This window comes from Pholis gunnellus, assembly GCF_910591455.1.
Source record: "Pholis gunnellus genome assembly, chromosome: 19".
NCBI classification, from domain to species: Eukaryota; Metazoa; Chordata; class Actinopteri; order Perciformes; family Pholidae; genus Pholis; species Pholis gunnellus.
In genome coordinates, this window is record NC_136546.1 from 7823224 (window position 1) to 7851093 (window position 27870).

The 27870-nt window shown below is 41.6% G+C and overlaps 1 protein-coding gene across 1 annotated transcript; it reads right to left on the reverse strand.

Moving 5' to 3' along the window:
* Positions 1-6880: 6880 nt before the first annotated feature.
* Positions 6881-24383, reverse strand: kif3ca (kinesin family member 3Ca; the record flags this gene model as incomplete). Its single annotated transcript, XM_079180878.1, has 8 exons — positions 6881-6968; positions 7703-7848; positions 8672-8783; positions 9102-9218; positions 9824-9942; positions 11865-11987; positions 12477-12578; positions 22968-24383. 8 exons carry the CDS (start codon positions 24381-24383, stop codon positions 6881-6883), a joined length of 2223 nt encoding a protein of 740 aa, XP_079037004.1.
* Between the last annotated feature and the right edge of the window lie 3487 nt (positions 24384-27870).

Here is a 27870-nt window from a genome sequence, read left to right on the forward strand (position 1 = left end):
ACTAGCAACTAAAAGTGAACAAATATGTTTGACCACTCAGGGTGACAACCAGAGAGTCCTAAGGAATTAAACACAAGTGCCATGTAATGTTGATTTGTTGAATCTCTGTATGATTGATGATGATTGTAAAAAAGTGCCTGATAATGAAATCTCTGAATGAACTTAAAATTTGTGAAGGAACATGTTAATGTAATTCATTTTCAGACAATATGATAAAATGTTACTTTCCATTGTTTAATTACGTGGAATAATAAATGAAATAAATGTATAACTTTACCTACTGTGACTATGATATCAATTAATAATGTAGTTTTGAAGCTATCAGTTTCCGCTGCATGACTGATCACTAAATCACTGTATTTCTATGTGACTATGTGTTCTCTGAGGAACAACAAGATGAAAAAGAAAACAATAAAGTCAAATCAAAGTGCAAAGTTCAAGGTGCAACGCTATGAGGTGGTTATATGTCCCCATTGAATTCATACTGCATGCGACAGAAGATACTTTGTAAGGGCAGCTGCAGTGTTCACTAAAAGTAAAAGTAAAAATGTGATTTGGAACGCAGCGTTTGTCTAATGCAATTACCAACAATTCATAGCATTGTGACGTTAAACATGGGGTTTCCAGGAGGCGTAAAGAAAATAAAAAAAGGTAAATAAAGAGGAGGGCACGTAGGCGTTTGGCCTGGCATTTTAAATTTACACAGAAACTTCATAGCAATCTTAAATGTAATCAGAGACTATATTACACACCTGGTTTATTTATCAACCATTTATTTTAGTTTGGCTTATTGAAGCTGCTTTGACAGGAATAGTGAATATTTATATAGTGAATAAGAATAGTGAATACGATTATTTGACAATTAGCTCTCATCTCACAAGGCAAGAGCTTGGAAGACGTTCAAATCAGGCAGTAAAGAAACATAAAAGAAAAACCCTCAGTTTTACACAGAATGTTCTGGTGTCATCAAGGTAATGTGGTGTGTGTCCCATTAGTATTTATAATGTTCAAAGCCCTTGCAGCCTCTCACACAGTTAAGTCCCTGAGGGTTCAGTGCTTCAGACCTTGGGAGGGGGCACTGAGAGTTGGCTTAATGCTGGAAAAACACTCAGGTGTTCAACTGGGTTGAGATCTGAAGATTGCAAATCATTTTGATTCTCATCAAACCATTCACTGTGATTTATGGAAACATCCCCATTTTTTTCATGTTTCACTCCGTTTATTTTGGGCTTTCTTCAGTTTGTCACCAGCTTTGTTTTGTAGATCTATCTAGAATGTAACCCTCCCACTCTGACTGTACCAGCAGACGAGCATTCATGCATAATTTAGCTTGCAAAGTCGGCATTAAATTTATGGTGACAGACTTAATCTGACACTACAGCTGTGTCTCACTGTACAACATTTTCACTTTGTGTGGCCTGAATTAGCCCCAATTAGCGGCAGCCTGAGTTAATGTTAAACCTGTACAATGAATAGGATTGAATAGGAATAGGACACCAATTGTAAACACATTGGTTGTTATCAGGTACAGAGCATGACAAATAATGTGTTTATTGATTCTCATACCCACAACAACCACATACATTAATCTGCACGACTTTAGAGGCAACAATGGTGACATTATGTGATTGATTTGTTCAAAACTGAGTACGTTTACATTGCACCTTTGTGGTGCATCTCTTTTCCTGTCCAATGTTCATAAACATACAAAACTGGCAATTCAAAGTGTGTTTGAGAAACAGGTTTTCTGTCCTTTAGATATTTACTGTATTTCTTATGGATGAAAATAAGCCTTGAGGTGGAACAGAAGCTGCATAGTGAGGATGTTTCCTCCTCTTGCAGCAGAGGGCAGCATCAGCCCAGTCAGTACTCACTCACAGTTTGTCTTATTGCTGCTCTTCAACTGAATGGCTATAGAATAATACCAACCTAACTTTTCCCAGTTGGGATCAATTTAGATTTAATTTAAAAATCAATCAATTTATCTAATATCCAAAGCTGGATTATGTATACTGTGATTAATGATATTGTTTCATAAGTGTACTGGTAAATGTCAACAGGTCTCATTTAATGCTTATTGCTTTTTATCATCTGTGTGAATGAATAAAAAATGTGTCCTAATAAAGCTGCTCTCTGCTCATGAAATATTAAATGTCAACAGGCTGGAGGGTGAAGAAGAGTGAAGAAGAAGAAGAAGAAGAAGAAGAAGAAGAAGAAGAAGAAGAAGAAGAAGAAGAAGAAGAAGAAGAAGAGACCTCTGTTATGTAACTGCTGATCAGACTCAGATTGCATTGGTGAATTTATGTATTTATATGTGTGTGTATGTGTGTGTGTGTGTGTGTGTGTGTGTGTGTGTGTGTGTGTGTGTGTGTGTGTGTGTGTGTATGTGTATGTGTGTGTGTGTGTGTGTGTGTGTGTGTGTGTGAGAACGCTCAGAAATCACAGACTTGAATATGTCCAAAACCTATAATCTGTTATTGTGTGTGTCAGACTAACTGGTAAAATACCTGATAACTGACTACCTGGCATTATATTTTTATATTAATTTAAATAAACTGACTGACTGGCTGTATATAAATATTATATTTAAATAACCTATTTTGCACCCTTACCTTAACACAACCAACCAGGGGACACTAATAATGAAAAGGCTGGAAGTAAAATATCAACTACATCAATGTTTTACTATCATTGTTTATTTTTAAATGAACCATAAGTATACCATTTTTTAAATATGCTAAAGTCATAAAAAAACGATGTATAACAGAACTAAACCACATTCATAGACTGAAAGGTGAGCAGCAATGATGAATTCACTTACCTGTTGTTTGTTTTCATGGTGTTTCATATTTCTTTTAAATTGCATCATACTAGGCCTCTATGTGGAAGCTAGAACTCTTCAAGTAGTCCTGAAATAATTAGTTGGTTTATTAATTAGGAAATCAATTTAGTTGACACATCATTTATTACCGTATGTTTAGCTACCTTTCAAATCAGAACATGGTAATACAAAATCATTCAAACAAGACTGAGAGTCTGCAGCCATGATGCCACCAAGGTATATGGCCTACAGAGACACATGTTGCCCTGATGATGGCGCTAGAGGGAAGATATTTAAATTCATGCAGGATCCATGTGTTGTTGTAATAACGTTTCACTCAAAACTACAAACGTCTACCTCATAGTGGCGCTAGATGGAAACCAGAGAAATATAAGATATTAAAAAATAAATAAAATCTTGTCAATCCATCCAACAGTCTGGACCAAAGTGGTGGAACAACTCCATCCTTGGATCTTTGATGATAGCATGGATACAAATAAATGTAATCAATAATGAAAATAACCCTGAGCTTCAGCTTTAGTCTAACAAAATATAACATAATAGCTATGATTATTTCATTGAACTTACTGTAAGATGTCATGGTTTGGAGCCCGTTGGTGTGTTGCATAGTTGCAGCATGTTTTGATTGTGTGTATTTTGGATTGCATCATGAATGTTGCATGTAATGTGGACCACGGGAGGAAAGCTTCTGCTCCAATGATGCTAACAAGGAATCCTAATCAAACAAAATTAAATAAAATATCATTGCTCTTGATGGTAATCTCTCACACACATAACGACCTGAAAGAAATACGTTGATTAGAGATATTTCAACATGATTGATCTGATCCTGTGATGTCTTTATTCGATTTTTTATTTCTTTTTTTCAGCCAGAGATGAGCTCAGCTCTACTGGACCACCATGTTACATACACATAGATACCCCCCCACCCCCTCCCCCCTCCCTCCATTCCCCATCCCAACATCCTTCACTGGCAGGTTACCATGGAAACAGGCTCAGTATCCGTCGCCTCCACAGTCACTTCCTGATTGTCTTTGGATCCCTGCATCCCTCCCCCCCTCTTCCATCGGCATCCCCCCTCCTCCCTCCTCCCCCACAGCCGTCACACAGACACGTTTATACAATATTTTACAGCCCTCACACAGACGGGAAACGTACATGAATGGTTTTACTCACTAATATGACCAAATGTTTATAAATGAGCAAAATGTAGAGGCAACATAGACTTGAAAACAGCCAGGTTTTCTCAATATTATCAGGCAGATCATGTTCATCCTTGTATCACCGTCTTCCCTAAAATGTAGATAGTAAGTGGTGGATATTTTGAGGCAGATGCTGCATTACACACTGGGCAAATAAACGGCAGGTAAACATTTTAAGTAGTTCTTTTCAGTGTTGCAGAGACCAATGTTTTTATTTCTGTCTTGAATATTAATATCTTGATGTCTTCCTCTGAAGAACAGCACCCTGACATGTGGCCTGATAGATCCCATAATAAATGTATAATATATTCTTCCATAGATAATGTATATCAACTCACAGTAAATCACCTCCATTTGTGGCGAATCTTTCACTTCATTAAAGGTACACTTGCATGTATTTTAACCTCCATCAGACACATTTTCATAAAGCCTCAGAACATTTAGAGTCACAAACTGGGTCAATTATGGACCCAGGAACCGATGACTAAACACATAACATCCTCAGTGTGCATCTGTGAACGGCTGAGACAGTGAAGGAAGTAGGTTAACACAGATTTAATATTCACCGAAAACAGCAACTGCAATGTGTACCACAGAAAGTGTTTTTGCCATTTCGAAACCGTGTTTTGTTTTACCGATGGATTATTTTAGTAGACTACTGTATTAACGATTATGAAACAATTTTTTAATTCAAAATGTGAAACATCTTCTTGCTCTATCTTCTCAAATAGGCAGAATTGTTGCTTTTCTCTGTTTTGTGTCAAAATCTTTGGGCTTTTGACTGTTGGTTGGACAAAACAAATGTCACCTCGTGCTCGGGGAACTTGTGATTGACATTTTTGCTATTCATTATTATTTGTTACATTTTCTAGATCAATTATTAAATAGTATTCATCCCTGTTTTCGGCCCTAGAACGAGCAAGCTGCAGTAAATGTCGCAAACCTTTAAAATGCTCATCTCAATATACTTCTGTGAATTTCCACAAGCACATGTTTCTGACACATCATCAGATATCATCAATGACATGGCTTCATATTTGGGTCACGGAACATATTTGCACATTAAGTGTCACCAACGTCATGTATCAAATTTAGTTAAAAACAGATTGACTCATTGGTAATAAACGTTGTTTCTATACACTGGTAAATGACTGCGTTGTGCTCCCTCACATCTATCTGGGGGGTTCAGCTGCAACTGGATCTGTAGCATCAATAATACAGTGATAATCAGTCTGACTGACCCTCACTGTCTGCCGCTCTTGACCTCCAGCTCACAAGGACCCAGTGACAGTGAACTGGACACACCTGACTGCTGTCCAAACAAACAACCAGTCAAGCTTTGAGCAGGTGTGACAGTATACGCGATACCTGCTGTGCTGTGTGCCCAACCTGAACGTTTAAAGCTGCTGCTGCTGTGGGAGTGAAGGTCTTCGTCTTCTTCATCCTCATACAAGTATAGTTTACTGATATCAGATGCACGGGTGACAGTTTTTAAGCATCATTCAGAGAAAAGGTGTTTTTGTTTCCTGGTTGTTCAGCTGGTCCCCAATCAGAGGACAGAGTAGGGACGAAGAAAACTCCTGATAAGTCAAATAAGATTTGAAGTGGAGGCAAAGCAGAGTCATTTTGTCCACAGAGTCAATTATTTTTTACATTTTGAGGACAAAAAGGGAAAAAAAGTTGTCTTTTTTAAAATCTTTTTCCTGTTTTTGTAGTAAGTATGTTTGAGTTAGTATCAGTGGTGAGTTAACTAGCGACCTACATAATTAGACGTTTTAACAAATTACTCCACTAATTAGCCTTTTCCCCATTTTTTAACCACATTGTATGGTCTTCCTCATTAGATGGATCTAATCCAGCTCCAGAAAAAAACAGTAAGTGGACCTTGAGTTTTCTTTTTTTTGTGAAACTACTGTTTCCACGGCCAAGGATGAACTTTCACACTAAACTTGTACTGTATCGTCGTTATTAAATTGTTTAATAAAGCTTGGATACATAGCTAAAAGACTTACATTCGCGTCCTGGTGGCCTTGTCTTTTTCCCATTGACCTGGTATGAATCAAACCAATTTTATTTTAATGAGATTATTTTGAGGCTTTGCTTTTAAATCAGAAACTGTGAAGGACACAAAGAGGAATAATGAGAGACAACAGGCGTGATGAAGGTCATCATTCAGGTTTCAGAGCACCTCATCTGACCAACAACAGCTCACATCACATGTTACATCATTTCTCATCCAACTGTCTCCCCCTTGACACAGAAAACAGACCAAATACATGAAATATGTACAGTACACTGGTATCTTATCCAAGCAGTTTGTGAGCTTTCAGATCTGAATCGATCACAATTAAGACACACAAAGAGGCAATCATACAGCCCTGTACACACACACACACACACACACACACACACACACACACACACACACACACACACACACACACACACACACACACACACACACACACACACACACACACACAGTCTGGGCAGTACAGCACTGCAGCCAGTTGTTTTAAAAGGGTGTTCCGAGGCTCATGCAAAGGTAGAAGGGGTTCTGGTGGGTCTTTACATCCGTAGAGCAGCAGGAAGTTGTGTTTTATAGAGTTTCTGAGGTTCATCAGGTCATTTAGTTTCCTGTCCTGTAGATCACTTCCTACTTTAGTTTATTACCTCTTAGGACTCAGCACAGGTGGAGGTTTGTGCTTGTGTCCCAGTTGTAGAAGTGTTTAAGAGGATCACTGGCCAAAACAGGAAGAGGAAAAGAAGGAAGAGGAAGTGGAGGAGTAAAATAAATAACAATAAAAAAAAGAAAGAAATCCTCTTCACTAAGGCTTTACTGCGCCGTCATAGGTGTGGCGGTGTGACATGCTGCCAAGGAGACATTAGAAGAGGAGGAAGTGATGGATTTTGGGGTCTGGCACCTGCAAAAAAAACAAAAACAAGAAGTAGCAGAAATTAAAAATCTAAATATGGATAATGTATAATCTCTGCTTTCACATACAATGTAGACACAGGTTAATAAGATTATTCAGCAACATTGAGATCACAGGCTGCTGAGCAAATGAGAGATAAACCATCAGATTAGGAGCGCCTAAAGAGGGTGTGGCTAATCCTGAATAATCCCATTTAGAGACGCATTGACTCTAAACCATTTACACTAGTTACACACAGGCCAGTAAAAGCAGGATTTCTACATACACAAAGTCTTATTTGTATAAATGGATACTATAATTAATAGTGGAGGTATCTCATTTAAAGAATTGTCCATATTTGAGAGTAAAGGGTATCTATTTATCTATTTATATATATATGTGATCAGGATATATACTGAGTGGGACATTTTACAGTCTTGGCTTTGCTGTTCTGCAATTTCTTGTTACTTATTGGCTGAGATATTAAATAATATTGGCTCTACCTTTTATACAAAAACACTTTTTGGCAAAGATCTCTCAAATGTGATCATCAAAGATCTGTGTTGAACATCATATGTACTGGAGCCTGATATTTCTCAGTCGAACAGTAAAGTTCAAACATGACTTTTTAAAAGAACAAAGACGATTAAAATACACAAATATAACAAACGTAATGTTTAATATGCAGTATGTGTTGATAAGCCAATGCTAGAAGGTGACATCAGGATAACATCTGGTCTCACCAGGAGCGAGACTTGCGGACGCCTCTGTCCTTGGTGGGCGAGTTGTCCAGAGAGTGACTTTGGTTCGGCTCCGACTCCGCCGAGCGATCCAGTGAGGCGGAGTTTGGAGGAGTCATGTCGAGCTCCAGAAACATGATGTTCTCAGCCTGCACATGCACACACGCGCACACGCGCACACACACACACACACACACACACACACACACACACACACACACACACACACACACACACACACACACACACACACACAAAGTGAGCTGGCTGCAAATCTCTTTTAGGAATAATCTCACTATCTCATACAAGGCTTTGCAAGCTCTGGTGCCAGGGTTTAAAAGGGCATTTTTTAATCCCTTCTGTTCAGGTGAAATATTAAGGGGATCAAGCTTTTTCTACAGACGAATATGTTGAATAATTGATTATCTGTTTCCACATGCTGCGTATGTCCAATCATTGTCTTATTATTTTCCGAACTCTGAACATCACTTTGTGCTTAAAAAACACAAACATTACTAACTTAGATGAGTTAGTAATGATAATTAGTAGGTAGACAGTATAAGCAAAAACATTTCATGCACTGATCAATTTGGAGATGTTAATTTGCTTCCATAACATGTCTTGTTTCAGACTAGTGGACAGAAAACATACAATTTGTAGAGTTTCACATACATATCTTGAAAGGCTGTTTTCTCTAAATGTTTTTTTTCCAGGAATATCCACTTTAGAAACACGTACATACACCAAACTTTCCAGTTTCATTCCTATCTATATTCTGAATGTTTTTACAGAGGAGTTTGCTCATGTATCATTCATAACCTGATGTATACAACATTTTATTCCTAAAAACATGGTGAAAATTGACTGGCTTGACAGTATTTATTCCCTCTGTTAAAACCTTCATCAGGAGAACACTACACACACACACACACACACACACACACACACACACACACACACACACACACTTACCCTGTATCTGGAGTGAGCTCCCATCGCTATGGCAACCCTGGCGTACTGGCTGATTGGTCGTTTGTAACCGACTGCAGACGCCGGCCTTTTCTTCATCTGTGATGAGGATTTACTGAACAGGGGGAGAGATGAGAAATCAATGTCGAAAAGGCCAAACTGCCTTTTCATGACGCTCTATACTACAAAATAAATATGGCGCAGCTTTGTCTTCAGTTGTGAATGACACCACATCAGCACTTTAAACGTCTGTTTGAAGGGCTTCTTTTGCTTTACTAGCAGTGGAGGATGACATGAAAGAATCAAGAGAAGAAGAGCGAGTGACAGGGAGAGCAGGAAGGTCAAAAAGATCGTGAACCATGACTGAAATTAAACACATTTTTGAGTCCATTATTTCCACCTGATGGGAATAACATCTCAAACCCACACTGACCTTTCAGCAGGAACAAGAGGCTGAAACTTCCACTGATCCTCTTCTGGATCAAAGGTCAGTCTGTTCATGATCTTATTCTTCTCCTCTGGAGGTATGAAGTTCTCTATGATCAGATACCTGCATGTGCAGAACACACAGAGGGTTTACATCGTCTGTAGAGTTTAATAATGCGCTCTTTATGTTTTGTCTCTATTTGGACTGTTTCTTCTTTTTCTACGTCTATTCTTCTAAATAGAATAATTGTTTTACTCTACGATAATCAACATGTATTCATTTGAGCGACGTACAACTGAGTGCAAGTGCACAGTAGATCAATCAGGTTGATACATGTAATCCAGACTGATGTGACATGTTGATATGGATCATTCCGACTTCATTACCATACAAGTCAAACACACTGGAGCCGTCGGCATTGCATTGTCGTAATACAGCATTGCTTTTGGTCCGACGGCCCACTAGCAGGTGATGCTCACTGGTCAACACATCAGCCAATATCAAAATAGGAAGAAGCATATTTTCTAGTGCTAATAAATGAGGCATTGTTGAGTTGTTATTTATGCTGATGAAACAAAATGTTGCATAAATTCATATTGACGTCCATCTCAACATCTCCTATCTGTCAGCATCTCTCTGTGTTTGGACACATCTCATCTCCATCTGATGTGTTTGCGGCATATCTGCTGATTCTGCCGACTCCTCTGCACGTTTGCTTTTCGACTCACTTGAACTTGAGCTCTCTGGTGAGCTCGTTCTGAGTTTGTTCCAGCTCCTGTCGGCTCCTCACGTGCTCGTCGTTCACGTCCTGGATCTCCGCTTTGATGCACTGGAGCTTGGCGTACAACTAGAAGGAGAGAGAGCGAGAGAGAGAGAGAGAGAGAGAGAGAGAGAGACAAACGAAGCGGGTGAGGAGGAGAGACGTCGCCCAGTGCAGCGGAGTCGCTGATGAACTCTAGCTTGGTTGCCCGTAGCAACAGCACTGGAGGCACTGGTGTCTGGAGAGAAGGGCATCCAATCAGAGCGCTGCAGCGCTGCAGCCCTCCCTCGCTCCTCTCAGCCCTCCCTCGCTCCTCTCCTGCTGTGCTCCTGAGCTTCCACACTGTTCATGCTTTGACTGCACAGGCTTTAAACTAGTAGGCCAATCCTGACTGTAGTTAGCCTTGAAAAAAAAAAAGATGATGCTGCAGTTTAAGGTAATGTTTCACCTTTGAGGGAGAATCTGATCAGTGAGCAGCAGCTGGTCACTCACTTTGTGCGGTGGCAGCTTGTTTTTTTGGCATTTGGATAGCTTGAAATTGGAATTTTTGAAAACAACACTGTGGCCCATGGAAAACAATCCAGTGCACAAGGGCATGATTACGCTTCTCTTGGATTCAGACTTCTCTTAGTATATAATAATAGCGTGTTGGGGGTCTGGGACCCCTTGATTGACACTTCAGACCTCCTGAGAGCGTCAACAGCTACATTTTGGGGGGTTTCTAAAATCTTTAGCTCCACGAACAACTGTCACTAAAAATGAATTTCAAAATCCTACAATATCCAGTATTCATTATTCAAACTGAAAAAAACATATTTTATTCACGATTACGAAGAGTGAGAGAGGATTTTCCGCTGTAATTGACACCCAACCAGAGTCTTCATATCTGACTCGTGGACTTAAACAGATCCCTTTGGAACCCCTGATTGCCACGTATTCAGGCCTTGTTGTGATTTAATTATATTCCAGACAGTAAGTGTGTTTACATTCTGTCATTCACTTTGTAAAATAGAAAAACGTCTCGACTTTATATTTCTCGTATTTCCTTCCTTGTAAAACATTTGCAAAGCAAATTACTTGTTTATTACATATTACAAATTACTCATTTGTTTACATCCGTGTTTGCTAGTCCTCTTCGTTACTGCCTTTGTTGGCGTATTAACGCTCATAAAAACACAAATCCACAGCACTACTAGTGGTCCAAAGACTCTGACGAGTGCATTTAAAGTCCAAGCACGGCTTAAGGAGGGCTCCATGACTATCATCAACCATCCCTCTCCAACTGCAAAAAGTTCAGCAGTAACAGGAACCCTCTGAGCTCTGAGATAAATCTAATCTTTATCCTCCTTCTTTTCCTCAGAGAGACGGCACCATGCAGAGAGAGAAGGGTAAATGGCACACGTTAGGGCATCAGGAGGGCAAAGATCATCACAGGATCATTAATCACATTCTCATCCACACACACACACACACACACACACACAACGGGTTGTTTGGGGTTAGTCCTGCTGGCCGTGCAACGAATTGGGAGGCGAGTAGAGCGGGGTGAGGGGTTCACAAGGCTGGGAGCGTTGTTTGAGGGTTTGCACTGAGGGATTTATTGGCAGACCCTGAGCCATTTATCAAGGAAGGGCAAACAGATTGAGAAGGTTAGCATGAGAAGCGTGAAGAGGCCCGAGATAGAAAGTGACGATAGGGAGTGACGGAGGGAAGGGGAGGGGTCCAGCAAAGAGGAGGGGACGGCAGGACAAACCTTGAGGTACTGAGAGTAAAGTGTGTGTCCGAACGGACCATGTGTCCAAAGCAGGGGGGCCATTAGGATCCAGGTCAGGGGTCAGGGGTCAAAGAGGGGTAAAGAGGGATATACTGACATTAGGAAAAAAAAGAAGGAAGGTGGATGTGTGTCTTCTGTTTATAAAAGTGTGTGCACTTGCTGCAGTATGAGAATTTGTGTACACGATCCTTTTCTGAATGTCATATACATAGATTTACATAAAGTATCTGAGCACCTTCTTGAGTTTCTTGGTCTTGGCCTCCACCTCCTGTTGCAGTGAAGTGAAAGTCTCTCTCAGCTCCACCGTCTCCTCGTCCCGGACCAACATCTGCTGCTGTATCTCCCTCTCGCTGCTCGTCTGAAAGCATTTATTAAAATGTCACCTTTCTGCTGTCTGCGGTTGCATTGTTTTCCCCCATTGCGTTAAACAGGTTGACCGTCACTCCAAAGTTCTAACACCTTTCCACACAAACACTCCTCTCCACAAACATCAAACAATATATTATATTAAATTAATTGAATACATTTCTTTACTTAAAAGTATTTAAAATAATTACTCATTTAAAAACAGCCTTAGAGCCTAAGTATGGGACAAAAAGACTCAAATATAGTAAAAATAAATACCACTTGATTTCATAGACTGTATATAAGAAGAGGACGCAGTCATTGTGACGTCCCCCATTGGTTTGTGGATTATCGTTTTGAAGCCTTGAGTTCATAAAAAACATCCTCATTCATTCACGGTTCCACTAACCATTATTTTTCTGCAGTATCTAGTAAAATGCAGTTTGTTGCCATGTAACAAATGTTAATTCTTTGCCTTATCTATACAAACACACAGTTTTACCTGCTCAGCAATCTCGTGCCTTTTCCCCTCCAGCATCTTCTGCTGCTCGTTGGTGTGATCGATGATGTTCTTCCCACCAACCAGCAGCTTGCTCTCCATCGCCTGAGAAAAGCAAAATGGGTACTTGGATTTATATTTAGGAAGAAGAACCTGTAGTGTGTCCCTGTAGCAGCTACATTATCTTTAAAGACACGGAAGAAGTGTCTCTCTTGAGGTCAAACTAAGTTCATTTGGACACCAAACAGTTAAGTCTCTGGGAGTGTTAATGTGTGTGTTGGAGCTGCAGTCGTGCAGACATTGTGCTGACGAGGCGGACGGAGCTGGAAGTGGGCAGCTTAACGTCCACGATGACACCATCCCACAACGAGCTGAGCTCGGCTCAAAACATTGTAGCACCTCAGACATGAATCACTGTCCAGACTGAAATATCTCGACAGCTATTAGATGGATAGCCATGACGTTTAGTGGAGACATTCGTGTTCTTCAGAGGATGAGTCCCACTGACTTTGGGGATCTACTGACTTTTCAACTCGCGGCACCAGCAATGGGATGGATTGCCACGACATTTAGCACAGACATTCATGTTTCCATCAGGACGAATTATAATAACATTGGTGATCTCTTAACCTTTCATTTAGCGCCACCCTCAGGCACGTGTATACCATTATTGTTATTGTAAAGAGCTACAGATTCAGTTTCATAATGTCGAGAGGATTAAACCAACAAGTAAGAAGCACTGTGTAGCCTTTGTGAGGTTTGCTTTCCCTGACTTCTAGTTATCATTTCTACCTTTTAAAAAATAAATTCTAAGCTGCAGATTGGATTAAACATGTGTGTGTTATCTGAAGAAGAATCGTTATCATGTCATGCCTCTGGTTACAGCGCCTTTGGTTATCGTGGAGATTAAAGGCCTGGAGTCACGGTGATGCAATCTGTCTCGCAGGTGAATCAAACACATATGATCACACACACTGCATGACCTGATGACACAAATCTAAAATGAACATAGAGAAGAAAAAATTGGGAGCAACAAGAAACCGAATAGAGGAAGGAGAGGAGAAGAAGGAAAAAAGGAGGCGGAAGAGAGAAAAAAGGGGCCCAAAGAAGGAAAACAGGGGCCACGGCCATTTTGTATTGGCCACATTCCAGTCTCAGGACTTTATACAAAAAGACAGTGTGTGTCAGCTGTGTGCAGCCTATACGTTCTTTATTACTAGCACACACACACACACACACACAAACACACTCCCAAATTCATGCAGAGAGTACAGTGGAGTCCTTCAGAGAGGATGCGTCTGCAGCAGGTCTTTACAGAAAGATTCTTTGTTACGAGCTGTCTTTTGTGTGTGTGTGTGTGTGTGTGTGTGTGTGTGTGTGTGTGTGTGTGTGTGTGTGTGTGTGTGAGACTGCCTGGTTTGCTGCTCTTTGTGTTTTGTCATATTCTTTCAGCTTCATTAAAGGGCTTATTCATGTCACAGCTTTTCACTCTCATGCATCCCTGTTCTCCTCCTCCCTGATAGGCTGGTTGGATAAATCCTTTACGTACAGGCTTTTATGATTTAAATGGACAGCTCAATGCCTCACCCGGCACATACATCATGCTATTATAGTGAAGAAAAATGCCTATTCGTGTCTTAACTTCAGTAAAAGATAGCAACATCCACTTTGAGTCTCACAGGGTTCATGGAACTATGTCAAAAAAGTAATTACACCAATTCACAAATGCAGCAACACCCAATTAAAATCAAGCAATGTTTTTCTACACTGTACAGATCCCCCGCTAGCATTGAGTTCATACAAGAAAACAAAGCAAACTTTTGCCACAGGAGTGCTCTCTCTTTTGAAACAAAGACTTTCCTATAATTTCCGTCATTCCTTGTTCACATGGTGCTCTAATAGCTGCAGGATGATGATGCCACCTTACCAAAAAAAAAAATCGTTGTTTTATCTGAAGAATACATGCCATTGTTATTAAGCTGATAAAAAAGCAGTTAAACTGCCTCAACAACAATAATGTAGAATTTCAACTAGCGACTTACTTTTGCTCAAAACTACATCTTGAGTTGTTTAATTCCAACACACGCAATCACACAATTTTACATTTGATGTATTAAATGTGGTCTACAGAACAACTACTACATGGACCTTGTTGCTTTAAGTGCTCAGAAAAATGGAAACTTTTATATATTCAATGACAAACTCCATCTGCTGAGGAAGATCATGTAATGTGATTGGAAGCTCTAAACAGCTATTAAATGCACCATGTGGTGAGATTGTTTTGTCATAAAGGTCATAAATGAACTTTCAATCTCAAATGTAATCCTGCTGAGACTTCATATCACATTTGAGTTCACAGTCTAGAAAGAAATGAACTTATTCACGGCAGTCATGGCGTCGCAGGTTCCCATGACACTAGGAATCATGTTTTTAATGTTACGGAAAAGCAGCTGTCACAGAGGTGAAGATGAAAAGAAGACAAGAGAGGAGGATGAGGAGGAGGAGGAGGATGAGAAGGGGGAGCAGGAGGAGGAGCAATTACTCAGTGACGAGTCCAAATCACCTGCAGTCACATGAGGGACGAGTCACTTCTCATTCGAGTCATTGTTCTGTTTCCAGGCATCCATGCAGATTGATGTTTCAGTGTGTCTCACACACACACACACACACACACACACACACACACACACACACACACACACACAGACACAAAGAGATGCAGTCAGGCTGTCAGATGATCTTTTAAGGTCACAGTAGAGCTTCAGTTTCTTCATAATGTCATTATAAACCTTCCTGTATCTACTTCTCAGTCCTCGGCAGGCTCAGATTTTGTCCTGCATGGTTTCTCATACGCTCGATCAATGAAGCAGATTTAATGTCTTACAATGTGTGTCGGTGCTTTTGATTGATTTAAACTCTCAGCATGGTCTACCATGCGGCAACGCAATCATCTCCTCGTCTGAGCAGGCAACATGATCTCATATTTACACGTCACAGAAGGCCCCGGCGTAGTATCTTGACGCAGACGCGTTTGAGCGTGGTTGACATTGTGAAGCTGTTGCAGTTAGGCTTAGGCAACAAAACTACTCGGTTAGAGCAAAATAAGTAGGCTTGTTACGTAACTTTGGCTACAGACGTAATGTCATGTGACTCAGTGACGTAGCATCGCATGACAGAAAATCTGTACAGATCACTTAACCTTTGGTTCCACACGGGACACGAACACTGGTCCCCTGAGTAAATGTCCTGTGTTTGTTGGTCCCATTCAGCCTCCCGCCCTTAGCAGATGTCGTCGCTCTCAATCCTATGTTGCTCTGATCACCTAATAATGACGTGGTTGGGTTTACATTGGAGTTAGCTAAAAGCCTGGTGCGTCTCATGCAGACGCTAAAGGAGGCCTTGTGCGTCGGTATCAAGACACCAAGGGCCACTTCCCAAAAGCATCGTTTTGTGACGCCCTGTGGGTGAGACCAGGCTGGTGCAGGAGGTGCTCTCCAACGCTGTAGTCAGCGCTGTGGATAAATCTGGAAAAATAAATTCTAGATGTGACATTCTCTGTTAAAACATGTAATATGAATCTGAATTTCTGCCTGACCTGATTGTAAATGTTCGAACGATCAATGATCTGTCTGTTCGGCAGATAGTCTTGCAGGACTTCTAAAGCTTGTTTTAATAATACTATAATACAATTGTACATGCTAGGGCTAAAAGTGTTGTCTTGACTGAGACTACTGTGATAAAAGACTAAACTTCGCTGCAGAACAGACGGACTATTTTGTCTGTATCTCGATTGATCCATACGGTGTGAGCAACACACCTCTGCCTAGTTTAACTTTGACTGTATGTCGCCATCCATTGAACAGCACAATGTGTTGTTTTCTACTTCCTTTTCTACTTTTATTGTCTTTACAAATACGTTGGTTGCCTGGTTATCAGTGTGTTTTTGAAGGAGTCAGAAAAAGGAGGTGATTAGGTTGAGATTATCACCGACCAACAAGCCAATCATTGTCGACGCGGCCGCAGAGGTAATCTCTGTAAATTCACAGCTACTTTGACTAATTAAGAATGCGTTCCCACTCCAGTGTCGTATGTACAGTTTGACTGGTTTTATGGTTTGTGAAATTAGCCATTAGGCTTCATTGTTTCTTGTGTCTTCCTTGATTGTTGATGGAAGCCTGCGAGGAGGTCTGCAGACTGAAGCGTTTATAAACGCATCACACTTTTCTCGGAGCTTGCGAGTGCATGTGTGTATGCCGGCCTGCACATTTGTGAGCGTGTGTATAATCTGCCCATAAGTGTGTGTGCTCAGGCTCTTTTGGCTGTGACTGATCCATTTCCCGATGGGAAAAGGGAAGAGAATGGGAAGTGTTGCATATTGAGCTGGCTCAAGCGCATCAGCCAGCCAATCACAGGGAGGCCAGGGGCCTGCTGGGAGCGACCGGGTTATAAATACAATGTGACGACAACCGCTGTCGCGTGTGCAGCAGAGAGACAGGAAGCTTGCTGGGAAGAGACAGAGATGTGGAAGCAGAAGAGAGGGGAATGTAAAAAGACACTGAGCATGAAAGACAGACGTAGAAAACTAAAAAAAGAGAACAACTGTCGGGTTGTCTTTGAGAATCTGTTTCATTCTGTTTCATCAGTACCGGTCGATGCAAAAACCACTTCAGGAGCCACAACTTAAAGCCATTCGCTCACTGTCAGTCATCTCCTGCATCCACCGAACATACGAGGGAGGTCCAGTCAGTGACTGTAAGACCAGAATGAACCCCGATAAACCTGAAAAACACCATTTCATCCTACAAAGTCCTTTATAATATCACTTATTGTTATGTTGTTTATTTAAATTGGCTTTATAGCTACAGCTAGAGTACTATTTTGAGGTGCATATTCCAGTTTCATTCTAATGACTTAATTTCAAGAGGCACTGTATTTGAAGAAAGACGCGACGATGCAAATGAGCAAAGTATTACATCCCTCATCCCTCATCTTCTTATAAGATGAACACATAATTTAATATTTTATTTCTTACTGTGCGTTTGTTTGTCTCCTCGTATTGTTTATGATATGGCTCTGCTTTCTCCACTGATCACATGACAGCTCAGTTCATGAACACTCACACACACACACACACACACACACACACACACACACACAGTTGATTCATCTATAATTCAGTGATTGTGGCTTCCATGCTGAAAGATGGAGAGCAGTGATGAGCTCTCTCTGTTCATTAGCAAACACACACACACCAAACACACACAAACACACACCCACACACACTCACACACATGTACACACACCCACAAAGGCCTTCCTCTCTGTGTCCAGATTTTTTCCTCCTCTAATTACACAGGAAGTCAGCTTTATAAACAGGAAACAGTCATTATATCCATGATGTGATGCGTGTGTGTGTGTGTGTGTGTGTGTGTAAAATACAGTCAGCAGGCTTAAATGGACGTCTACTATATATTGTTGAAAGCTGATATGTATGCACAGTGTGTACGTGCATGCATGCATGTGTGAGTTTGTGTGTGTTCCTTTCATTGTCGCTGACCATGCATTCTGATTGGCTGAACTTCAGTTTGCAGGATGCAGAAACCCCTTAATGCAATTTCCTCCAATGACAAAAGACAGCAAAGACTGGAAGATGCATTCATGGTAAAAACATTACACACATTAGTAACATAATTGTTTTTCAGCTGAAAGATTGAATTGTCTTACTGCTCCAGGCCCGAGTTACCCTCCTTCTGTTTGCTGTAAAGCCTGACGGTGCAACGTGTATGTTTGGCTTTTTACAAAAGAAATGAGTGTTTCCCTCACACAGACTTTATCTGGGCAGCTTGCCATGGAGGACTTTTTTTTATTTTCAGTCTCAGTTTGATAGATTCACACACTTGAGAGCTGCTATTATAATTCCTGCTATACCATAAATTAGATCTACAATTTGATCAACATTTGCAAGTATTTGTAGTGACATTTTTTAACCAGTAAAATTCAGGCTTTTAAATTAAAATGAATGAAATTGAGCTATTTCTATTGTGGTTTTTTTCCTGGGAACAAGGCATAGATAAAGCAGGAAAGTAAAACTGCTTCAATAATTAACCTCTGTAATAAAAGACACGTAGAGGAAATTAACTTAAACGAGAGAAAGAAAAAGAAGGTAGAGAAACATACAAACCAAAAGAAAGTGGGATGAAGAAACAAAGCAGCATTTCTTGAGGTTTAATGAAGATGTTTAATGCCAGATGAAGATCTATCATTACATAACTGGGATGTAAGTAGCAAAATAAAAGCATGTTTCAGGGTCTACGGTTCAGATAGCTTAAATGCTTTTTTAGACATTCTTCTTAAAGGACCACAGATACTTAAAAACGAGACAGAGAGACAGTAAGAAGAAGTGAGACGTTACAGTTTTGACCCAGAAAAGTGGGTCTAAGAATAGTCCACTGGAGGGTCGGACACAGCAGCCTCCTTATGAGAAGCTGCAGCTCCCAACGCTGACTCTGCTGATAGCTGACTGTTTCATGACAACCCAAACACTACTAGATAGACTTAACTTAGTTACGTGTTAGGTCAAAAGATGCCAAAGTTAACCGAACTAAAACTGGAGTGTAAAGGTGATAAAACATCGAATCGAGAGAGATATTGTGATGTCGCTGAAATGTACGGAAGATGGAAAATTGTGACGGCATCTCTCCATTGTTTTCCCAAACCAAACAATCAGTCGATTAACGGGAGAAAAAAAATCATCAGACTAATAAATGATCAAAAATAATCATTACTTCAACAGTAACATCCAGCTTTTCACATTAATGCATGAGTAATAACAATCCAACATTCTCCTGATTATACGTTTACGACTTGATGCAAGATTTCTAAGTATTTTTACAGTGTAGTATGTGTGCTTTTACTTAAGTAAAGGATCTCAATACTTCCACCCCCTCTTCTAAATCAAACCTGGTGGCACCTCCAGCAGAGCAGACAACAGCTGGACAACAGTTGCAGCAACATTACAACACACAATCCACAGATGGAGCGCCGCACCTTGGAGGCCAGCGAGCTAACGGCACCCTGCAGAAACACCAGCTGACCCAACACAGCTTCACAAGGCTGTTTCCTGACCCACTTGCATGTGTTGTGTGTGTGGGGGTGAGAGAGAGGGAGGAAACAGGAGATGGGTTTTAATGATTTGATCTATAATTGGTTATTTTTGAGCTCATGTCTCCAGCCAGACACACACACACACACACACACACACACACACACACACACACACACTTGCTCGCTCTCTTTCTCTCTCAAACTGTCTCCCTGCCTAGCAACCTGTCTCTCATTGGTTATCAGAGCAGAGAGAAAAATGGAACCCGCAGGCCACACGCTGTGATTGGTATGCAAATATCGCTCTCAGCCAATCAGAGGGAGGCAGAGCCGGGGCTTATTGATTAGAATGGAAATGTTGCATCACAACTTCATGAGTAATAAGGCAGGTAACTGATGAAGGATGATGTATTATAGGAACATATGACGTCATGTTAACACTTGACCATTGACCAGTTATCCATTGACTTAAAAGAAATACCCAGAATTCCTCTCAGACATAGAAAAGATGTTGTAAGAGTTATAGGTGTGATTTATAAAAGAAACTTTCTGAGCATGAACAGTGACACCAGCACTGAGCTAAAGACTTTAAATAGATATAAAGGGATTTTGTCCGCATTCAGTCATAGTGAACTGACCTGTAACCAAAACATGTGACATAGATTCAGTTTCACCTCCCCAGTGTACACATAAAAAAAAGCCTTTTCTCTTTAAAGGGTAATGGTATTCAACTTTTTTTCTTTAAATATTGTCACCAAATGCTTCGAAAACATCAAAACAAGCAACGTGTTAGTTCATCTCCATCCATCAGCGGTTTCACTCCTCCTCAAGCCCTATTCGTTCCTACTGAAGGTGTAAATCTATGTGGGATGACTTAAAATAAACTACAGTGAGTGTTCATGATAATGAAGGAACATGTCACCCAATGCAACGGTGTGCCTCTTTATGGACAACATTGGTGGTATTATGTATTTTTCTTATTGTCAACAAATCTCATGAACACCACAACCATCAGATTCGCGTCTTAGAATAAACAAGTGAACTTGTATCTTGCATGAAAAACATTCCTTTGATCGTATGCAGGCTTTCCTTCTGATGCATCAAAGGCAGGAAATACCAGTTGTCCTTAATCATCTTCCTCCTCGACAGAGGGGTGGGGGTAGGGGGGGTCGGGGGGGTCTTTTGCTGATTCTCAACGCTGACAGCAGCCACACAGTCAGCGTTAAACAAAAAACACAGCGACAAAGACCCACTGAACTGTGCAGTGTGATCGCAGATGATTTCACATGATTTAGCACAAAACAGCATTAGCCCCGAGGCACTTTGGAGGACAACGTGACGGGAAGAAATACGAGATGCAGAAAACGTATACGAAAGCACTCAGTGTGAAGGGCATTGCATCAGGATATACATTAGCTCTGTCTCATGGGACTTTCCCAGACCTCATACCTTCACTCAGGACGAAGAGGTGCCCCATATTACGGATGAGGCAAAGACTACAGAGTTAAGACTTAACACAGCTCTTGAGTTTACTGCAGTGCTTCGATACAGAGTCCAATATTTTTGCCAATTTTAAGGATTTTAGACCTTTTGTGTGTGCATTTATTACATAAAAATAAACAAAATAGGTTTTTCTTTTGCACATGTGAAGAGTTGTGTCTGATATAATGCATAAAAGTAGAACAGGATTTATTGCGTCTGATATCAACTGATTTTGCTTACATTAGCCATATTGTGATAAACTGTGCATCCATGCCAATATTTAAATTAAAATACATTTTATACTGATCTCCACCATTTTGACCAACAAACAGATCAGCGTTTCAATAGACCAGAATGTAATGCAGCCACAATGCATGCTATGTTTTGAGATATGAGTTTAAAGTCTGGGTAACGATTAAAAAAAAGACTTTCAAAATTCGATCTGACCTAATTGATAACATTGCGATAGTGAAACAAGTAATTGGGCTGTGGTAAGCTAGTGCTGTAACTGGCGATTGAGCAGCAGAACCACTGATGATACATGTGTGTGCTGTAGTTGTTATATTAGGGGAGGTGTTATGTTAAGGATGGCTCCAGTGCGTCATCGAGCTATGATTTCAGGCCTGCCCATAACATCCTGAACACAAAAATGGTGAAAAACAGTTTAACGGTCTAAATCCACAGTTGAGTACTATAGAGTCATTTCACAATCTAAAATTATTTTCTATGATGTACAATGTGTTCTCAGATTTTACATTACCGGGACTTTAAAACTGTAACTTTTCTAAACTGGAAGATCTCTCTCTGTTATTACACTACCACCTACACAGGCTGTATCTCACCCATCTCCCATTATACCCTCTGCTTTGGGAGTTGATCAAAGGCATTGCTGTAGGCCGAGGGAAAAGTAGGAACATATGCACAGAACATCACCAAATTGATAACGGAAAAAGAGGATACGAGCAGGGATACAACCTCAACCTGCCCGTCCATTGTTCCCACTGAAACTATCTTTTTCCTTCTCTCATTTCCTCACAATAGGGTCACTGCAGCTCAGTAAGCTGATCCAGTAGCGCCTCATGTTTGATGATCCAGGCTGCAGCTACAGTATTGTGGACTGTCGTCACTAAGTCATTCTGCATGGCTGACTTATTGACTGGATATGGCCAATGAATCAGAGCAAGTAATTAATGCAGCTCTGACTCGGTCTTTGATTGCTGCATGTGTGTGAGCGTGTCGGGCAACGAGAGACTTGACATTTTAAGCTACATTGGTCACCAGTTCCCGTCTGGACGTATGAGACATCCGACCAGACTGGGGAAAGAGAAGCAGATACAAAAACACATGTAGGTAATTCATTTTTGAAGGGCTGGATCCAAACTAAGGAACAAAAGTTCACATCCTCTGGTGCATATATTTTGACCATTGGGTTGTTTTCATCCATCTCCAACAAGTCTCCAAGCTTTGTGGAAGTACATTACTCAATAGCTGGAGGGCCCCTTTAATGTGGAGAGTTTATTCTCCACTAATACCTGATGTGTTTCACACACACACACACACACACTGAGATGTAATTGGATATGAAGCTCTCTGTGTTGTAATGTCCCTTAATAACAGCTCATCAGATTATCACACTTGATAATCCCAAAGACCACATGTCCTTAATCTGACTTCCTGGTTAATGTGTGTGTGTGTGTGTGTGTGTGTGTAAAAGAGAGAGAGAGAGGGAGAAAGATGAAACCATGAGTGGATTCCATTTAAAAAATGAGCAGAGCATTATGGGTCTTGTTGGTTGTTTTACCCTATTCTGTGTTTTCATGAGGTGTATCTCTGCATGTTTATCTTTTGTCTATGATTGTCAAAAATGAATGAATGAAGCTACTGACTGGACTCACAGGGTCGAGCTCTTACCTTGTACTTGGCGGTCAGTTGCTCGGTGGCTTCTTGCTCCTTCCTCAGAACTCCCATCATCTTCTCCTTCTCTCCCAGGAGCCTCTGCTTCTCCTCAGCCAACATGAATTGATCTTCTCTGATGTCCTGTTTTTCCCTCTCCAACCGCTGCTCCTCCAGCTTCACGTACTCCACCGCGTCCTTCTCCACCCCTTCCTCCTCGTCCTCCTCACCCTCCGTCTCTTCATCCCCGTCTCTCTCCCAGCCCTCGCCGTCCACCTGCTCCTTCTTCTGTTTGGTCCTCCACTTCCTGTGGTTGAGCTGGGCCCTGAGGCGAGCGATCTCCATCTGGAACTCGCGCAGTAGAGCATCCTTGGGATCCTCGTTGACTCTGGGCTGGTTCTGGATGTTCTTGGCCCGGTTGGCGTAGCGGAGGGTGGTGAGGGTCTCGTCGTAGTGCTGGGGGGCCGGGCCTAAGGTGGCGACCATGACGGTCTTTGCATTCCCGCCCAAAGAGTCCTGCAACAGCCGAGTCAGTTTAGAGTCCCTGTACGGCACGTGGCCGCTGCGCCCGTCGGCCAGTGCTGAGATCACGTTCCCCAGGGCTGACAAGGACAGGTTGATCTTGGCGGCCTCTTTCAGGCGCTCTCCCTGGACGCCTGTCTTGGCCTGGCGCTCGCTGCCAGCCAGATCCACCAGGTTGAGGCGTCCGACCCGGATGTGTTTCCTCCCGTCAGGTCCGGGCTGGCTGCACTCCACTGTGATCAGGAACAGGGCGTGGGACCGAGACGAGTGCTCGTTCATGTCTGTGGCCGCGACAGCCCTCGCCTGGTTGCCCACGTTCATCACCTCCTCGATCTCCTTGATGCTCTTGCAGACACACGATGTGAGGTCGCGCACATACACCCCGGAGTCCGGACTCTCCCGGAGCTCCAGGGGTCTTGCGTTGCCGTGGTTGGGATCGAGGAGATCCAGAACCTCCTCCAGGTAGATCTCGAGGTAGGACGCCCGCACCAGGTACTGCTTATCAGACTGCGAGCGGGATATGTGCGTGAAGATATGGTCGAAGGCGTTGGGGATCACACCTCGTTTCTCTGGGTCCATCCACGCCCCCTGCATGGTGTACGTCTTCCCAGTTCCTGTTTGTCCGTACGCAAATATGGTACCATTGAACCCTGCGAGCACCGAATCTATCAGCGGCCGCACGCTCTCGTCGTACAGGTCTCCCTGTTTGGAGTTTGCATCATAAACTGCATCGAAGGTGAATGTTTTTTTAGGCTCGCTGGCTGGTGCTCGAGGGTTTCGGAGGATCACCTGTCCGAGCCGCAGGTCCATCTGCACGATGCACCCCGCCGGCCCATTGGACTCCTCCTTCCGGTTCAAAGGACGGCATCGAACTACCACCTTCACTGACTCACTGCTCTTAATTTTTGACATGACTGGCTTTCGTTTTTTGTTGTTGTATGCAACAAAAGGACAATCTATATCAGCTAACTCAAAACAGGCTGGCAATGATGCCTTTAATCAGACCTCCTGTCTGCCTGTGAATTGTGAAACCATTGATTTTTTGAAAATCATTAATGACAAATTCAGTATGGTTCTGGATCATATCATGAATAAAATAGCTACAGTGCCAAATAACACAGACTCCTTTAACCACCAACACAATTCATGGAACATACCACTAGTCTAATGCTAATTCCCTTTCCTTATTGTCTGTAATATTAGCTCACAGATACACAGACGGCCAGCAGCTTTCACGCGTTGGATCGACGCTCCATTGCAGATCCACGTCCAGATTCACTCGGAGGAAAAAAAAAAATGTCAGCAATGCCGACAGTAACAAGATATTCAGATATCCCACTCATATGGTTCTGGTAGATCCGCTACACACCGCCGTCCCGCATCCTCCTGCCCGCCGCACACTGATGCTCCGAGGAGGGCTTGCAGCGCTCAGTCTGTGCGGAGAAACGGAGCTTCCCGACTGTACGCAACACACACACACACAGAGACACACACACACGTACACACACACACGCACACACAGTCATTCAAATACCACACCCCACATCACTGCGGAGTGGAACAAAGGATCATGGGAAATGAAGTTTAGTTAGATAAAACATTATATTTGCTCTTTTTTTTCGTATGGGCGTCTCGAACAAAACGCAAATGTTTCCTTGAAATACATATTAAGTATCTCTGGAAACTTTAGGAAAATGCTATAGTTTAAACAATGTTTTACGGCCTCTATATACTATATGTTGTCTCTGTATAATTTTCAGAATCCTTCTCACAAACTATTAGTTTACTTGTAATGGTCTTTATAATGCATCATAAGCTATACTGTCAGCCCATGATATTTACAATAACCAGGTGATATAACAAAACAAAATTGCATTTGAGTAAAAAGTCTAATTCAGATGAACTACAGAGAGAAAAGACACTGATGATACAGAGAAATCTGGGAGCTCCTTCATACATAATGAATATCATTCTGACAGCCCTTTGATTTTACTGGATATGGGAAAACTCTACGACTTGGTAGCTCTGCAATCAAATAAACGTGATTATCATGCAATATCTAAAAATCTCTCCAAAACCAATAAAAGGTTACTTGATGACACCTCAAGTATATCAAAGCTCTGATTTCTATCTCTGGGAGACAATTTTGAGATTATAATATTTTAGCTATGGAAGAACACTTAAATAAAACTACGTCAGTTCTATTTTTGGGTGGATTTTCTGTTTAATAACAAGATATGGTATTGTAAAATTATTGTCTCCATCTATTTCTTTTGTTTGTTTTCTTAAAATGTTCTATTTGGGCTTTGATAATGTATTGGATCTGAATTTGTCTTCAACCGAGTATTGCCTGTTCTTTTAAGTGTTGTAGCTCGAGGTAAAGAATCAAAAACAACACCAATATAATCAACGAATAGTTAATTTTCAAATAAGAATTAATCGGTTTGTACTATAAAAGACTAACCTCACACATCCGTTTCATCACATGTTTGATCTGAAAATATGTCAAAGATTTGATGTCAGACACAAAAAGGTGACTTATTCTGTTAAGGTAAGTTTAGTCCACTAGCTCCCTGTTTGTTATTGTATGAGACCATTAATAAGTATTACAATATACATCTCCAAACTAATGTAACTTTACCCCTGATTCCTAGTTGGACCCAGTGAATTGTATTTAAAAAGTGTTTTTAAGAACACGGCTCCAAACGCCATATCTTCCACCGAATTTGCACCATATTGTCCTGACAAACATATAACATCTTGACTTAACTTTTCAAATGTTGATTTCCAGGAAACTTTAAGTATAAATTTAGTAAGAAATTGAAACTGCAAGTGGCTCTTTTATCACCAGTCAGATTTGGGAACTTGTTTCCCAATAGCTCTCAAACAACTGGGCTCCCAAAGCGGCACAAATTGAGGACAAGGGGACCAAATACAAAATGAATCATTACAAGCCTTTTTTAACAGTTTATTCATAACACAATAGCACCACCTGGTGAAATACGTTTGGAATACACTATGACCTGCAGGCAGTCGAAGTCACTAACGGAGGCCAGGAGATCCATGAGAGCAAACATGACTGTTTCCAGGTGTAACCTAAAAGGAGACACTGAGGGGGTTTCTGGGTGATTCCCATTAAAACCACCAACATTTCTCACATAGTATTTCCCTTTGATAAAATGATGCTTTGGAAGTTGTGCATTAATGCTGATGCAGGTTTGACTGACCAGAAAGTGCAAAGGCTCAGCCACATGGGGAACTCAACACATCACGTTATTCCTCTAAAGCTAGAAGACACGTAATACGTTCCCTCCCCAACATGTTTAATCTGGCTGCCCACGTATCAAATGACTGATTAAATGTCACTGAAAAGTCTTGGGAAATTACCTACAGTAAGATTACCAAAGCTTCCCACAGGGCCGCTGCACTAACACAAAGCAGCTGGAGGATGCCCTCGCTAACGTCAGCAGGGTGTGGTATTACATCTTTGTCATGGTACACAGGGAAAGGCTGGCCAAGGGAAAGAACCTGGAGCCGCTGGGTAAGCATGTCCTCCGCAAACAAAGGGATGTGTCTCTGTCCAAGGTGCTGATGCTCTTTTCGAGTTCTCTCTTTTAAAACGTCCTCCTTTCAGAGCGAATGGACCACTTCTTGGTTACTTCTCGACATTCGTGCTTCCATCTACAGCCACCGCCCTGGAGTCCTCTATAACATGAGGGAAGATATAGTTTGTTTTCGTGATTTGTCGGAGTATGTGCCCTTGTAAATTTTTTATGTTTCATGAGACAGAATCGGGGGGGGGTTGTCTGTTTACTTTAATTGCAGGTCAGTGAACAGAAGACAAACAGGGGACTTTGTGGGCAGCCCAAATATTCTTGCAGCCGGAAGAATATGGCTGGCAGGAGAAGGGCGCAGGAGCTCAGGCCAAGTGCAGCCAACCTTATCAGCCTGTCTTCTTCACAGCTGGGAAACATGGTCCGCTACATGCTGTCAGCCTGGGCCTGAAGACGAGGGGCCGTGAGTTTTTGATGCCCAGGAATGAGAACGGGAGCTTCACATACAACAGGCCATCCCACTGACATTGTCTCCAGCTACCAGTCTACACTCTATACCCGGTCCATGCTGGACTTGAATCAGCTACCCCCAGTTCCCAAGTAAAGTCCCTACGGACTGAGCTATACTGCTTAATTTATTTATTTGTTTATCTGTTTTATCTAACATGATACAGAGCTGAGATAAACACACAATGCAGTTGGGACGTCCTGGTGGCCGAGTGATTAACATGAATATGACCTGAACTATGCTCAGTGTTGGTCTCCTTCTCTGTCTACCCCTTTTTTTCCTGGCACCTTTCATCATCCACTGTTAATTGTAGGCATACATGCTCAAGTAGGAACAA